This window comes from Amblyomma mixtum, chromosome 2, assembly GCF_055824585.1.
Source record: "Amblyomma mixtum isolate Tamu chromosome 2, ASM5582458v1, whole genome shotgun sequence".
NCBI lineage: Eukaryota > Metazoa > Arthropoda > Arachnida > Ixodida > Ixodidae > Amblyomma > Amblyomma mixtum.
In genome coordinates this window covers 293,021,156-293,036,341 of record NC_143013.1, presented here as the reverse complement: position 1 = coordinate 293,036,341, position 15,186 = coordinate 293,021,156, and the positions used below count along the sequence as shown (strand labels likewise).

General features: G+C 44.7%; 3 protein-coding genes across 5 annotated transcripts; 2 read left to right on the top strand and 1 right to left on the bottom strand.

Annotated features, from left to right (window-relative positions):
• The first annotated feature begins 232 nt into the window (after positions 1–232).
• On the top strand, positions 233–2,642 carry Vkor (Vitamin-K epoxide reductase). The gene is made up of 3 exons (XM_089574464.1): positions 233–539; positions 731–840; positions 1,290–2,642. Exons 1-3 carry the CDS (start codon positions 352–354, stop codon positions 1,499–1,501), a joined length of 510 nt encoding a protein of 169 aa, XP_089430590.1. The 5' UTR covers positions 233–351; the 3' UTR covers positions 1,502–2,642.
• Positions 2,643–3,412: 770 nt separating this feature from the next.
• Tfb4 (transcription factor B4) lies at positions 3,413–14,994 on the bottom strand. 2 transcript variants are annotated; one of them, XM_089574462.1, is made up of 13 exons: positions 14,936–14,994; positions 14,828–14,879; positions 14,619–14,689; positions 14,100–14,206; positions 13,874–13,998; positions 12,569–12,631; positions 11,921–11,979; positions 11,745–11,819; positions 10,680–10,733; positions 9,833–9,901; positions 8,635–8,770; positions 4,254–4,290; positions 3,413–3,577 (listed from the first exon to the last, which is right to left on the bottom strand). In XM_089574462.1, exons 2-13 carry the CDS (start codon positions 14,835–14,837, stop codon positions 3,502–3,504), a joined length of 882 nt encoding a protein of 293 aa, XP_089430588.1. In that variant the 5' UTR covers positions 14,838–14,879; positions 14,936–14,994; the 3' UTR covers positions 3,413–3,501. The 2 variants fall into 2 exon arrangements, with proteins under 2 accessions (XP_089430588.1, XP_089430589.1); XM_089574463.1 differs by having other exon boundaries at positions 14,932–14,956.
• On the top strand, positions 4,983–8,345 carry LOC149364504 (uncharacterized). 2 transcript variants are annotated; one of them, XM_089574461.1, is made up of 2 exons: positions 4,983–5,312; positions 5,496–8,345. In XM_089574461.1, the coding sequence occupies exon 2, from the start codon at positions 5,901–5,903 to the stop codon at positions 7,215–7,217; it is 1,317 nt and encodes a 438-aa protein (XP_089430587.1). In that variant the 5' UTR covers positions 4,983–5,312; positions 5,496–5,900; the 3' UTR covers positions 7,218–8,345. The 2 variants fall into 2 exon arrangements, 1 of the variants encoding a protein (XP_089430587.1); XR_016289200.1 differs by lacking the exon at positions 4,983–5,312 and having other exon boundaries at positions 5,397–8,086; positions 8,270–8,311.
• Positions 14,995–15,186: the final 192 nt, after the last annotated feature.

Sequence of the window (15,186 nt, the reverse complement as noted above, 5' to 3'; positions counted from 1 at the left end):
CAAAACCTCAACCATCAGCAAAACTCGCTTGTGTACAGTGATGAACGTAGCCTCCGTGATCACTCCTAATACGGCTATACACAAAATCTCGGAGGCCACGTTTTATGCCTCAAGTTTTTACCGCTAGAGAGCACTGACTACCAATCAAAAACCGACCTACTTCTTTTTCTTTTTTTAGGGGATATTCATTGCGGCTGCACTGGCTACTGGCTATTTTGCGGTCATCCATCGTCCATCGTTCTTTCGTGCGCGTATCTAGCGTCGTATGCATCCCCGCCGTTTGACTTGTTTGACGCGATCTGCGTGTTGACGTCGCGTGCAGGAGGTTCTCTGTTTAGTCCTTGACTGAAAATGCTGCCCGCTAACCCTCCTGCGAGGCGACGACGCCTCAAGCTGTTCAACGCTGTTGTTTGCTCCTTGGGTGTTCTGGTTTCGGTCTACGCCTACGTTGTCGAAACCCGTGCGGAGCACGATCCCAAGTACGCGCCAATGTGCGATATCAGCCCCCGCGTCAGCTGCACGGTAGCTTTCAATTCAAGGTACGCATGCAGCAACATGTTGCGGTAGCACGATTTCCTGCTTCCTTGTCCATAATCGCATCACCAAATGGCCTGTAAAAACAATGGAAATACTATGCGCGAGGTGCACTTATAATCGTATGCGCGGTGCTGCGATTATGGTAGATGGAAATTAGTTATTATATTTAAACTTTTATTATTGGTAATTTCAGGTACGGCAAAGGAATGGGCCTTTTTCAACGTTTTGTGAATGCTGATTCCATACTTATCCAGCCGAACAGCGTTTATGGAATTATATTCTACTGCATCGTTTTCATATGCGGTAAGAACCAAAGTATGGTTATGAATTCTCACTCTTTCGTCGTTTACCCGCAGGGATGCAATTTTTATTTATTTTTTTCCACAAGAGTGCATGTGGTGCGATTGAAATGCCTTAACTAGCCGAAGCAGTTGTGGATGATGACTGAACTTGAAGCTCTTTGATCGCTTAATTATTTTGCGAAAACTGAATTGGCGAAACTGCTTGCTTGAATTGGTTAAATGCATGCACGTTTGCCCTTCTGGACAGATAGCTGTACATGCATCCATCCTTAAATATTCTTTTCAAGCTTTTCATCTTTTTTTTCTGCAACTGCAGAACTTCTGATGTATGGAATTCATAATTTGTTATATGTGCTATGAAAACACTCACAAGCTCGGTGGCACAACATACTAGACTTGCGGCATGCAAAACCACCATTCGTAGCCAAACAAGTTCTTTCTTTTTTGCAGGCATGCCTGATGGAAAACGCTGGGACCAAGTACATTTTGCTCTCTGTGTGCTGTCAAACATCACCTCAGTCTACTTAGCGTACATCCTCTACTTTATTCTCTACGACCTGTGTGTGGTTTGTGTCACAACATATGTGTGCAATGCATTGCTTTTGGCTGGTAGCATATGCCGTCAAAAAGTTGATGTTGATAAAGCGAAGAAGAAAGCATAATTTTCCAGCAAGCCAATTTTGTGTCCATCTGCAGCTGGCTAATTTGTCGTGCTTGCCACAAGCTAACTAGGATAGAAGCACAGATGTTTGTAATCGCACTTCTGTCAGGGAATTGCTCTGCTTGCTTTTCAGCGTACTTAGTACCCAATTCTCTGTGCTGGTGTTGTATGTGATCTTCTGTGGTATTTCACAATGCATGGGACTACAGATGCATAGAAAACTGCTGTTTCACTCTGGTTTTCCTGTCACAGAGTTAATGATTCAAATGCTTAGAGCACACACATCCCATGCATTGTCAAAGCTTACAACCTTTTTTGTTATTCTGGTGAGCAGATCTCTTGTATACACAATGCACTAGCAGTGCAGGATGAATGAAGAAAACTAATGGTTCAGTGTTGCATGCAAAAGTTAACCCATCATATTTTTTGGTGCAGGTGTAGATGCATACTGTGCATGAAATGCATATTTCTGTTGCTCATGTTACAAGAAAACCTGGAATATAAGCGTTTTACTTTTGCGTGGTGGCAAACTACATACCACTTATTTCGTTCAAGAGCTTGTGCCAATGTTGTGAAAGACTGGAAATGAGACCTGATCAAGAAAATTGCTCCTGCCTTTGGTCACATTAGTGTACCACACAGGGTCTAAGTCAGTGCTCACTTGGCGGGCATCTATTGCCATGATGTTTGTGTATTGAATATCAAAGGTGCTACCGTACTGTGTTGAGTGTGTTCTTGTCATCAAAGTTGCATTGTCGCAAGACGCGAAATGTGCAGTGTGCTGCTCAGGATGTCATTTCAGAAAATCTTGCTCCACGCTCTAACATCACTTGTTGGAGGAGATCATGATTCGCAGTGGAGTTCCAGCTCTCTTCTGCTGTCGCAAGGATGTGCATCGCATGCGATTTGCACAAGGCTTTTTTCCTTCCCGAGATTAAGGCGGCCAAAAGGCGTCAAACCATTGTTGGGCAGTACAAGACTATATTCAATATTTCTGTAACTTATATTCAGAGATGTATATTTACTCTCTATTTTGATATTTGGTGTGTTCTTATATCCCATGACCAAAATGTTGTGAGGAAACTGTGTACCTGCTCTGAGTCCAAATAAAATTTTGCAGTTGTTGCTGCCTTTCCTCAGAACACTTGTGTCTACTGCTTTTTTAATTTGTCGAAGCAGATGTAGTTTAGAGTGAATGGTATCAGAAATTTCAGCTGCTCCGATGATCAGCTAGTTGCTCATGCAAACAAGCATTTAAGTCAATGTAAAAGTTATGTACAACCGGCCAAATCTTTAGCTGGCGTGCCTGACGGCCGCGTTTTCTGTCCTCCTGCAGCTTATGACGATGCCAACTCGCTTTGATATCAAATTTAAGCAGAAGCTCACTAAACCCCTACTTAATATTGAGCTTTCCCCAAGTTTGCTTTGTCACAAAGTGCAGGAGCGCGGGAAAAGCAGCCGTCGCGCACGCCAGCTAAAGATTTGGCCGGCTGTACTGTATAGCAGCGATACATAGAAGACAGTCAGATATTAGCAAAATCTTTGTACATAATCACTTTGAGCAGCAGGTACCAGATCATGGGCAGTGGCCAATAAAACTGTTCATGCCAGCTCAACACATTGCCTTTTGCACAAGGCAGCCAAGAATTTTCAGAAGTGCAGGGTGGTTTCAGTTGTGCAAATTTTGTAATCACTGACCTACTGTAATAAAGCCCACACTTTGTATTAGGGTAGCCACACTTAATTTCTGTGCTTTATACTTGCGCTCCTCTTAAAAGATTTCCATGCAGAGCAGCTTTATCCATCTTGATGGCTTGCTACCCATAGTTAATTGTTCTTGTCCATTTTAATACAGGCACTAGTTTTAAAAAACGTAAACAAAACGTTTATAAAGTGAACTTAATATCATATGCAAGGTGTTGCAAATAGTTTATTTATTTACAGTCTCGGTGGTACTGTATTTAGCCAGTAATGTGCTTGAAATCCTTTGCAGCCATGCGACTAGATCCCAAGCTTCTGTTTCTTCTTTTTACTTTTGAGCAAAGGAGGAAGTGGACCAGTGAACTTGAAGGCAGTTCTGCAATAAGAACAGGTTGAATTTAAAGGCCATACTATAAGATACACCACCTAAACAATGCATGCTGAAGCAAACGTTAGTAGCAAAAGAAATGGACTTTCATGTCCAGGGAAAACAAATAGGAAGTGAGCAGAGTGGGTAAGGGAACAAACGCCAGTTAATGACATCCTATTCAAAATCAAGAGGATTAAATGGGCTTGGACAGCACAAGGTATGTAATGCTAAGGCAAGATAACCACTGGCTCTTAAGGGTAACAGAATGGATTCAAGAGAAGGCAAGAGCACCAGGGGGGGGGGGGCAGAAAGTTAGGTGGGCGGATGAGATTAACCAGTTTGTGGGGTACAGTGCTGCAGCTGGCAAAGGACAGGGTTAATTGGAGAGACATGGGAGAGGCCTTTGCCCTGCAGTGGGCATAGTCAGGCTGATGATGATGATAATTATGACATTAATCCAACCCACGTACACAACTAACAAGAGCCATACAGCCAACAAGCACCTATTCCATACTACATTAAGAAACAACTACGCAGCTACAAAAAAACTTTTCCTGCTGCACAGGCCACAGAGAAAATGTTTTGTTTTTGCCCTGATTCTGAACCAATTTCGCAAGTTTTCATAGCTAGTAATGATGAAGTGCATCACGACAGAGTTTTACCGGCAATAAAGTATACTCACTGGCATGTAGAGCAGATGGGGCTGAATGCACAAAAAACTGGAAAAGAAACAGCAGTGTCATGAGTACTGTGAAATATTTTAGCACTGGTTCGCACACCAGCCAGTTTTATCCACGTTATTCAAAGCTGAATACATTACACTGGGTAAGCAAGCATCATTTTTACGCTGTTTATTACTTTTCAAGCAGTTGAACACACAGGGCACTCGCAGAACAAACTGAAGCTAAAGTGACTAGTACTACTAGAGTCTTTTCAAGAGACTCTCGTAATAATGATCATTATTTTTGCAGGCCGTTTTGGATTATGTCTATATTAGCAAAGTAAACCTAAGATCACAGCTACGTATTCTTAGATATGTTAAACTGAACTGCATTTTTTTCCCTTTCCATTTTAAAAAGCATGGAGTATTGGGTCAGAGCAGTCCACTAAAGGCTGCCCCTCCCCTGCTTTTCCATTCATGAGCTATTTGCCCTCTTTAAAGTGTTCTGCTCTTGAAAGAGGTGCTACCTTAATTGAATAATTCTGAAGGCTCGCACAAAAGAATCTCATGTTCACACTTTGTTTTTTGAGTCAGCAAGAAAAGGTTTCAGAGCTGATAACTAGTGCTGCCCTCTGTTAACATATTTTTTTCACACACACTACAATCTGGTTTTCACCACTATTTCGTACTCTCCACTCTACTATGATTTCCCAAGAAACCCATGTTGTAAGGTATCGGTAGCATTCGCGGGGGTCATCGGAACGCGGCTGGGGGCACTCAAAGCGGAGCGTCTCCTTTCTTGGAACGCGGCCGCTCGCGAACGCGCCGGGAAGTACGGGTGTCCACCCGACACGCGGTACCGAGCACGAATGTATATTTGTGTTTATTTTCATTTGACACGACCGTGCGTTTGGGTTTGTGGAAAGGGCGTTTTGCCCTACGGAAGCTGGAGGGCTGGCCAGGCTCTCGATAAACCAATCATGTGAACATCGTAACATGATTGGAAGCCACCAAATGTGGGCCGGGCCTTTAAGTCTTTAAAACTGGGCCCCGGAGCCGGAAGCGGGGTTCTGGGCTAAGGTGAGATGCAACGCATCTTCGGCAAAGCCGAGTAGGGGCCTCCCCTAGTATTAGCCAGATCCACTATTTTTGTTGTTTGTCCTTTTGCTGCTTAATGCCTCGAGTACCTAAACTTGTATATGCAATGTAAATAGCTGTATATAAATCTTCAGTTATTGCCTTTTTTATCCCTGTGTCTTCAAGTCTTCAAGTTGGAACAAACCGTCTCTGGCGGTGCACCTCTGGTGCAAAGAAGAAGAAGAACCTGATCTTTACTGGCGCAGCCGACAGGATCCTGCGGCCATCGGAAGACGGCGCAGGAAGAAGATTGAACGCAGGGAGAAAGGCGACGATCAGGCAACAGCAGCGTTCGAGAAAGGACCTGCGGACAGACGGCAGCAAGGACGCAAGGACCACGGCAGTAGGCCAGCGACGCGATACTGCGTCCCTTGAAGGAAAGCAGCGCGTCGAGAACTCGACGGTCACCGGCGGCGGACCAGCGGCGTGCGGCAGCTCATCGCAGCGTCCGGGGAAAGTGGCGGTGGACTCCGACGCCAAGGAGCTGGCAATGCGGATCGACGCATCGAAACCGTGAGTTTCCTTGGTCGCATGGTTCACGTCCCTGTGTTCGAGCCGGTAGGACAGCTGAGGGGTACGGAAGGCGGTATGGAGAGTTATCCAAGCCGGCCCTCACTCGATGTGAGGTACCAAGTGGAATTAGCGAAGGCGCGCTTAGCGTACTTTCAGGCTGAACTTGCGAAAGTGAATGGAGGAAAGGCGCCGCTGTGCGAGGAAAAACCTCAGGACGTTAAGTGCGTCTTGGAGGAATTAGAAGCAAAGCGCCAGCAGCTAGCGCTGGAGCTCGCTGAGCTCAAGGAGTCTAGGAAAGCTAGTGGACTAGCGAGGGACAACTACTCCGAGTCCCGAGAGGAGAGGCCACCTGTGCTGGAAGGTAAAGCCTTATGCTTGTCAAGCACAGGTCAAGAAAACAGCCAGGCAAAAGTACAAAGTGAGCCAGATTTCTGCGAAGCTGGAATCGCAGTTGAAGAAAGTATCGTGACGAAACGCAGCGTCGCGGTATTAGAGGCGGTGAACGCGTACTCCGAGGATCCGGCCGCCCAGGTTAGCTCTACCCCAAATGACACCAGGGACGCGGACGCGAGCTCAGGAATAAAAACTCGGTCTCAGGCAAGCTGCGAAAAAGAGCAGTCGGTTCAGCGTGAAACGACCAGCGACGACAGACGTCAGACTGGCGAGCTAGGGATAGCAGGAAACCTAGCGTGTCCGCAACCGCACACTGTGTCGGCCATAGGGCATGAAGTGCCCCGTAGCGTTACTGGTGGCAAGAGCCCTTCATCCGAGGCAGAGAGCGGAGGTGGGCCTGCTGGACCGACCGGGCAGAGCGCCGCGCAATCCTCGAACGCACCCAATGTGTGTCCGGCCAGGTCATTTGAGGTCCCGGAAATGAGTGGCGACTTGCCACAAGGCAAATTAGGGTCAATTCACTGCGAGGGGTCTCATGCAGCCTCAGAGTTAGAAGATGCCACGAAGCCGGCAAGCGCCGATCAAGGAGGTTGCGGCAATTCCAGTGTTTACCTGAGCAGGAACAGGGCAAATGGCTCGAAGACAGGCAAAGTAGAGAGACGCAGGTGCATGGCTTTCACGCTGAAAGTCGACGCGAGTAACAGTATGTTCCGTGCTAGAGGTCGGCATATCAAGTGTAGCGAGACTGACTGTACTGCTATATTTGGACGGGCCAGGGGCTATGCTCTTTACGCACCACGCGTGTCGTACTGGTGCGCCGGAGAGAGAGTGCTCTCAAGTGCGTCGCATGGTCAGAGATTTTCACCTATCGATGACCAGGACGTTTTTGATCCTGGAGGGCACCGTCTTTTCAGTTCACGCCCCGTTGTGGCGCCAGCCTAATGAGTGAGTTACCGTTTAGGCGTTAATTGTGTTACTGACAACACGTGGTGGCTCGAATGTACACAGGGACGCTCGGTGCGACTAAGGAGGCTCACGTGGGCATTGGGCGAGTGCTGTGAACGCTCCAGTCGCGAGTGTCTGTGTCTATGTGCTCATTCGCGAGCAGGACGACGGCGTGCATGCAGGCGAACTGGGTGCAACGCACCAACTTGGACGCTGTGTTACGGCACACGGCAGGCATGCCACTGTGTGTATTTAAGTGTGCATTTTGCGTGATGTTGTGGTGGTGCCCGTGTGCATTTTGTTTTTGGTTTTGTTGGTGCAACTGGTCGCAGCGCGACAGCTTGGACTTCGGTGAATGCGCTGGTTTTACAGGTGTGAAACGCGCATTTGAATGTGTACGTTTTGTTTATGTTATGTCACCCGAAGGGTAGTTTCGTGTCAGACACCGATCCCTTTTGTTTGTAATTCTAAAAGTGCCATTTGAGCCCTTTGTAGAATCTTGGGAAGGGCGTGTAAGGTATCGGTAGCGTTCGCGGGGGTCATCGGAACGCGGCTGGGGGCACTCAAAGCGGAGCGTCTCCTTTCTTGGAACGCAGCCGCTCGCGAACGCGCCGGGAAGTACGGGTGTCCACCCGACACGCGGTACCGAGCACGAATGTATATTTGTGTTTATTTTCATTTGACACGACCGTGCGTTTGGGTTTGTGGAAAGGGCGTTTTGCCCTACGGAAGCTGGAGGGCTGGCCAGGCTCTCGATAAACCAATCATGTGAACATCGTAACATGATTGGAAGCCACCAAATGTGGGCCGGGCCTTTAAGTCTTTAAAACTGGGCCCCGGAGCCGGAAGCGGGGTTCTGGGCTAAGGTGAGATGCAACGCATCTTCGGCAAAGCCGAGTAGGGGCCTCCCCTAGTATTAGCCAGATCCACTATTTTTGTTGTTTGTCCTTTTGCTGCTTAATGTCTCGAGTACCTAAACTTGTATATGCAATGTAAATAGCTGTATATAAATCTTCAGTTATTGCCTTTTTTATCCCTGTGTCTTCAAGTCTTCAAGTTGGAACAAACCGTCTCTGGCGGTGCACCTCTGGTGCAAAGAAGAAGAAGAACCTGATCTTTACTCATGTTGTCAGCAGTGCTCGTCCTGTTCCCTTACTCATCCGTGTTGCCATTTTGCGCTTACATGTCTTTCACACATACGCACCAACAAGCCCAGCTGCAAGTACTTCTTGTAATTTTAACATTTTGTTCACGCTGTGCCCATGTAAACAACCGATACTACAGGGATATAATGAACTGCACTAATTTTTGTGATGCGTGTCACACTTTCCCTTTCATGCACCCTTTCACTAATGCTACAGTTAAATAGGCTGACTTCCACACTTCATGGAACACCCAACAAGAGCATACTTACTGGACAAGCATACTGAGCACACGTAACCAATCTCGATGAGATTTCTGTGGCAAAAACAGGCCGCCCTGTAGTCCACGTGCACCGGTGGTGGGAAAACCAGGTAATCTCTGGATGCCTTGTCCGGAAGGAACAACCACTGTCAGAAGGGAAACACAGAAATGTGATCTGGAGAGCTTTTCTTACAAAAACAGAACAGACATGTTTTTCAGGCATCAACAATGTGAATTATGCTGACCATATATGCAAAAGGCAGTGCTGACAGCTGTTCACAAGTAATCTATGGGCTACTTGGTGAAAAGACTAATTTACGAACAATGCCCTCACTGACAAAAATAATAACTTATGCACAGCAAAAGGCTTAGAAACTAACCCCATTACCACATTGAGCTGAGCTGCAGACATCTCATTCAGTGGATGAACAATGAGATCAAATCGAGCACATGACTTTTGGGGTGTTCAATATGGTGGTGGTGGTGGTTTATGGGGTTTAACGTCCCAAAGCGACTGAGGCTATGAGAGACGCCGTAGTGGAGGGCTCCGGAATTTCAACCACCTGGGGTCCTTTAACGTGCACTGACATCGCACAGTACATGGGTCTCTAGAATTTCTCCCCCAAAGAAAATCAACCGCCGCGGCCGGGATCGAACCCGCGTCTTTCGGGTCAGCAGCCGAGCACCATGGGGCGTTCAATATGATGTTGTAAGTTATACATGGACCCTTGATAAAGGAATGGTCCAATCATCGACATGTGTGTTAAGTCAGCAGTGTCAGCAAGGCAAAACATGCAGCTATTGCGTCTTGCACTTGAATCACTGAACTCCTGCTGCGGCACCACTTGTGGGTTATAATATTTCACATTAAAATGGCTGTTTTAAGCTTGATGTAATGCCAGCATTGACAATACTCCACTTGATTTACACTACAAAATAAATTAGAATGAGAGTCATTTTCCTTCAGTTTTTTTTTTGCGCATAAAGAGTAGATTAAAACAATACTTTAAGAGCAAATACTAGGTTTTCTTAAACAATTCTTTAAGGGCAACTACTGGGTTTTTTGATCATTATGAGTTAATGGTTGTCTTCTACCGACTCCCTCTCCTTGCCGCAGCAGATAATTCTAAAACAGGGCAACCAAAATAATTGCCACTGGAGAAATCTCCATTACTCTTAAAGTCACAGGTCATACACACAGAACTTACAAGCAGGTACTGAAGTAGGCCACTGTGGTTTGGAACCTTCATGTATTTTCCGCCTGTGATGTCACAGCCCTGAAAAAAAAAAAAAGAGTGCAATCCAAAGCATAAAACTCACGCCTTCTTTTGTGCATGACAAATGAGCGAACATTTCCTGCAGCACTAAGCTGTCAAAACACATGATGGAGATCTGAAAACCGCTTGGATGCATTCCAGTAAAACCTTGTTCATACTAATCAATTGCACGAGTGAAATGAACTAAGCTCAAATACAAAATGCATGAATTTTCTCGCATACATAATGCAACATGTCACTTGACAATTCATTAGGACAGAAAACACACGGTTGAGGCCAGGGCATGACATGTATTTTTTTTTTCAGCAGGCAGAAATCTCATGGTAGAAGTGGAAGCTTGAGCAAGTTGGTACAACATTGCAGGAACAACGCATAGACATGGATGTGAAAAGAGGTACACAGAAAGGGTGATCTGCCTGTCTACGTTTCAGCAAGTTTCAGAAGATTGTCCCCCCCATCTCTGAATGAAACGCTGTTGTGCTCACGTGCCTTGCTTTGTTGGAAATAGGCAAAAGAAGCTTTCAATTCGATACAACTCCTTTAGCTTTAGTAGTCTCAGATTTCAAAGGAAATATGCTCGAAAAAGAAAAACTGTAGTACACTGCACCACTCACACTTATGACTTCACTGCTACGTTATTAATGACAGCAGCCATTATGTATTTACCGAGGACGATAGCTACATTGGCACAGCATGGTGCAACTAGCACCTAAGTGTATCTCTATTACACGCTGGCACGTGACAGAAAAACCCTGTACATAATGGTCAGAAGTCTCACCTGCTGCAGCAGTCCGGAGTCTTTTTCAAGAACACAAGCATCAATGATGATATTCTGAAAGTAATACTCATTAGGAGAGAGAGCTCAGATCACACTTAATGGTTCTTAGTCATTTTCTAAATTTACGCAGACAATATGTTAAAGACCACAATAACTTTTGTATCGTGGACGAGTTATAGGTGTGTGAAAGCAGCTTTTGATGGATTTCTATCAGAGCACCATGATTTTGGATAGATAAAATGCAGTAGATTTTAATTCATGAAGCACAGATAACTAAACTACTAAGTAACCAAACTAAATAACCAAAATGAAAACCATCAAGAACAGTTCTTCCAAGGCACTTTTCCCTTCACTGTAGAGAAACAGCAAAAAGGTTTAAAAAGATAAATAATAATAAAAAAAATTCTTTATAAGAAGCTCCTAGATATACAGCATCGTTGATTGATTCCGATACATAGCTTCTTGTAAACTGTTGCTGCAGCCATTTACACAGTCGACCACAAAATGGCACGGTATTTACTTGCACAATGGATGCATAACGAACGCACATGGCATTTTGTTTGTCAAAATAAATTTTTGCTAATAAATGAAGCTTTAGATTTCCATAACTTTTTTTTTGGAAATGCAGCACTTGATTAAGTGAGTAAATGCAGTATTAAGCAGAGGAATTGCTGTATACCATTGATAGCATTCTGCACCATAACATGTTTAATTTTGCCTCCGCGGTTTGGCACATCACAGCTGAAATATAGCAGTTACCATTTGTAACTGATAACAGGAATATTTATTAAAAGTACAGTTTCATAACCTAGCTAGGCATCAGCAAATCATCCCAAGTATTGTCCAGCATTGTCAGTAAGCATCATAAGCTGAGAAGCAGCAAGCACTAGTTATGGCTTCCCACAATGCTTGCTAACGATGATTAATACATATTACTTTTTAACAGTGCTTGTAAAGCAGGAATAGAGAGCAGAACTTAGGCTTGCACTTTTAAGCGGCACCAACCAAAACAAACAAAAGTTTACAGCTATTCAGGTGAAACCAAGAGTGGCTGTTAGCACTAACCTTTTTCTGTGCAGTGAAGAAGACGTTCATAAAGTTGAGGTACTGCGACGCACTCTCACCAGATGCAGACAGCACCTGCAAAGAAGGTGGAAAGTTTGTAATAACTAGTGGAGTTTGTAATAACTAGTGGAGTTAGTTAATTATAAAGACAAGGCAAAAATGGCAATGAAACTTACCAGTATCCTAGACGCTATCTTTTTCTGACCTGCTGTCTCTTTCTCTACCCGGTTAATGTCTGTGGTGTTCACAAAATTAAGGAAAAGATGTAACTAAGAAAGCATGCTATCAGGGTCTTTAACAGCTTTCTCAAAGGCCACGAAACTTCTTCAAAGTGCCATATAGGGACAGAATTGGCCATTATGAAGGGCACAACAGTTCTGCCAAACTGTTCTCCCACTCACTCTCCAGATGACGCCCATATGGGAACCTCTCCCTGTGGACAGAAACTGTTGCGTTGGGCACATCATAAAGAAAAGAATCAGTTTAATAAGATAAGCAAAGAGTGGAATTTAGTTATCTAGAGCAGCATATTAATTTCTAGACAGAAAAAGGTAACTAATTAAGTAAAGTCCGGTGTTTCCAGAGTGCATTGCAGTCGTTCTGTAGAACAACAAAGAGTTCTGTGATTGCCTAGTCCAGTTCAGTGCCACGTGCATGCGAATGATGCCCCAATGATGTGACACAGGAGCATGGTCACTCTGGGCAATGTACAATGCTCTCCCACAGTATTAAACCGAAGTATCACGAGCAGTTGAGAAGTATCAAGACTCTCATGCTATTACCAATAAAAACAAATCAACATTAACAAATTCCTGAAAGGATACGACAGAGGGCAAGGCTGAGTCCTCCCGTCAACAACGTTTCCGAGATATGAGATTCACTTTGATCTGAAAATACAAAAGCAGAAAAAAAAGGCATGATGTAGAGTCATACACGCACTGTAAGAGACATGTCCATTCGCTCCATCTTGCAAGACTATCTCTGTACTGCAGTACAATGAAAGAAGCAACCTGTATCACCTTGCTAAAGCAACTGAAACAGAAAACTCAGGCACTGCAATGTACCTATAGGCCGTGGAATTCATTAGATTAGTGGCGTATTGCTGCTGCCTTTTTAAAACTGTGCACTTTTTACACATTCGAGTAACCAAAAACACAGCACCTAATGTACAAGCACCGCGGCAGCAAATTTCCCACATAAATAACCAGTGAGCATGGCCACAGTCTCTTCATGAAATAATGAAACTGGCACCTTGCTGCAGGTTATTTGGGAAGGTGCAAGCACGGAGCCCACTGAGAATGCATGGCATCAGATGTTGTCTACAGCAGTGCAGAAGCTACAGGTTCTAGGTGAAGGCTTCCACATGCGTGTGGAGCCACGTAAGTCTGAAAGCTTTCTGTCGTCAAATGGTGTGAATGATCCCAGAGTATGTACAATTAAGTAAGGTAAATCTTTGGAGTAAAGAGATTGGTGGCATCTCTACTGGTGTTTTTCACATTGCACAATATGGAATATTTTATTTGTCGGTACGTATGCTCATTCTGTTGACCCAGTGCTGAGGGTTATAACTTCACAAACTCATTACAATTGACAACATTAGCAATGCACTCAACATTTACCCAATCATTGCATGCCAACCAAATGACATCACGCACCGGCATCTGTTGCTGAAAACTGCCACTGTGGAGTGTCACGGCCAGTGCCAGGAGTGTGGTCTCTCAACCAAATTAAAATACTGAATAATGTGATATAAACAGTGTGATCGATGTTGAAAGCATGACCATGTCCCCCTCTATGCAACCGACAAGCAAAATAGATGTGCTCCGACTGTTGTACACCCACTTTAATGCTAAATTTTAGTGCTTACCTGCACAGGCTACAGTGTGATGGCAGGGATTTCGGCAAAATCCTTAAAGCTCGGTGCTGTTGGGTAGTTCTCAAAGAAAGTAGCCCAGACAAGTGCCCTCAAAGTTGAAGCACGCACATGCAGCATATTTTTTTCATTTTGAAATAAACAGCCAAGGCTGATGCATGCATTCTCTAAACATCACTCCCTTAGCAACGGCAGCTCTACTCTCGACCTCCCAGCTCCTGGTACATGCAGCCACTAGTGCTCCCACCAAACTTACCTGATAACACAAGCTCCTTAACGCCTTCCTTGATAGCACTTTTAACTTCGCTGAAAAGTTCGTACTGTCCATCCACTGAATAGTTATCCTGGGAAGAGGGCTGAGCTCTCGGATAAAGAAACAAGCTGCAATTGAAACAGCCCCAGAGTAAGTACAATTTAAAGTCGCTCACAACAAAGTGGTGACAACTCGGCCACCCGATTTCGCTTTCTGCAAACAGCAATACCTTTTGTGAGAGTGGCAGGCGATGACCGCTAGCTTGTTGCATGGATTCAGCATCAGATGCGAGTTGCAAAACACGGTGGCCGCGTCGAGAAACTTCGACACTATCCCCTGCAGTCACCAGAGACCGAATATTGCTTCGCATATCATGCTAAGCAATGCGTGATCCATAAAGTTTGTAAGAGAAAAAAAAGTGCGCGTCACAGTGCAGTCAGTGCCATTTCTCGTGCCAAATGCCGTTAATGACTATCTCCAAGGTTCAGAATCCTGGAGCTACGGCGAGGACACTCCGAGACTTATTTATTTCAGCGCTCTATACCCTTGTCAACAATGACGGAGAACTCCATGATCGTATGTCCGACAGCAAACTGTGCAGCCTTGAGTATTATGAAGTACACATTAGACCCGTAACCTCTGCGCTATGAATAATTTCCACAGAACACCGACTCTTCGAGGAGAAAGTTCACTCGAAATGGTTAAAAGTACCATAGGATAATGCTGCGGTTTAACAGCAGACGCTTACCTCTTCATTTTGGAGTAAACTGGCGCATGGATTCGTGTCAATAATCGTGACCAGCAAACTCCCTTCGTCCTCTGTTTTGAAATAAATCACGGTAACAAGAACTACATTATAATAGTCTGTCACAGAGATCATGCCGCAAAAAAAGTTTGGGCTGTAAGTTCTCATTGACGTTTGGAGTAAGTATGCAAATGATACTAATTATACTGTACCACAAGGCATCGTAACAGGTGGCAGTTTCCTGTCGGTTGTGCGCTTCAGGAACTGGAAAGAATTGAGTTTCGAAGAGCTAATCTTTATCTCGATTTATTCATACATACTAGCCGCTGGCGGATCGCGTCAATTGCGTCCGCGCGGTACCGGAGAATCGACAGGCATGTCAACAAGAGCAACAAATAGTGTTAGGTGTCGCGACTAAGTGGAACAAATTTCTAGATTTGTGTTTATTAGCCACAGTTTGTTTAAACTTCAAATATTTGTATTACAATTAGTTATACATTCGATGTTTTAAAACAACGACGTTATTTTTGAAAAAAAAGAAACAAACGCGCGACTGCTTTTTTTTTTTTAC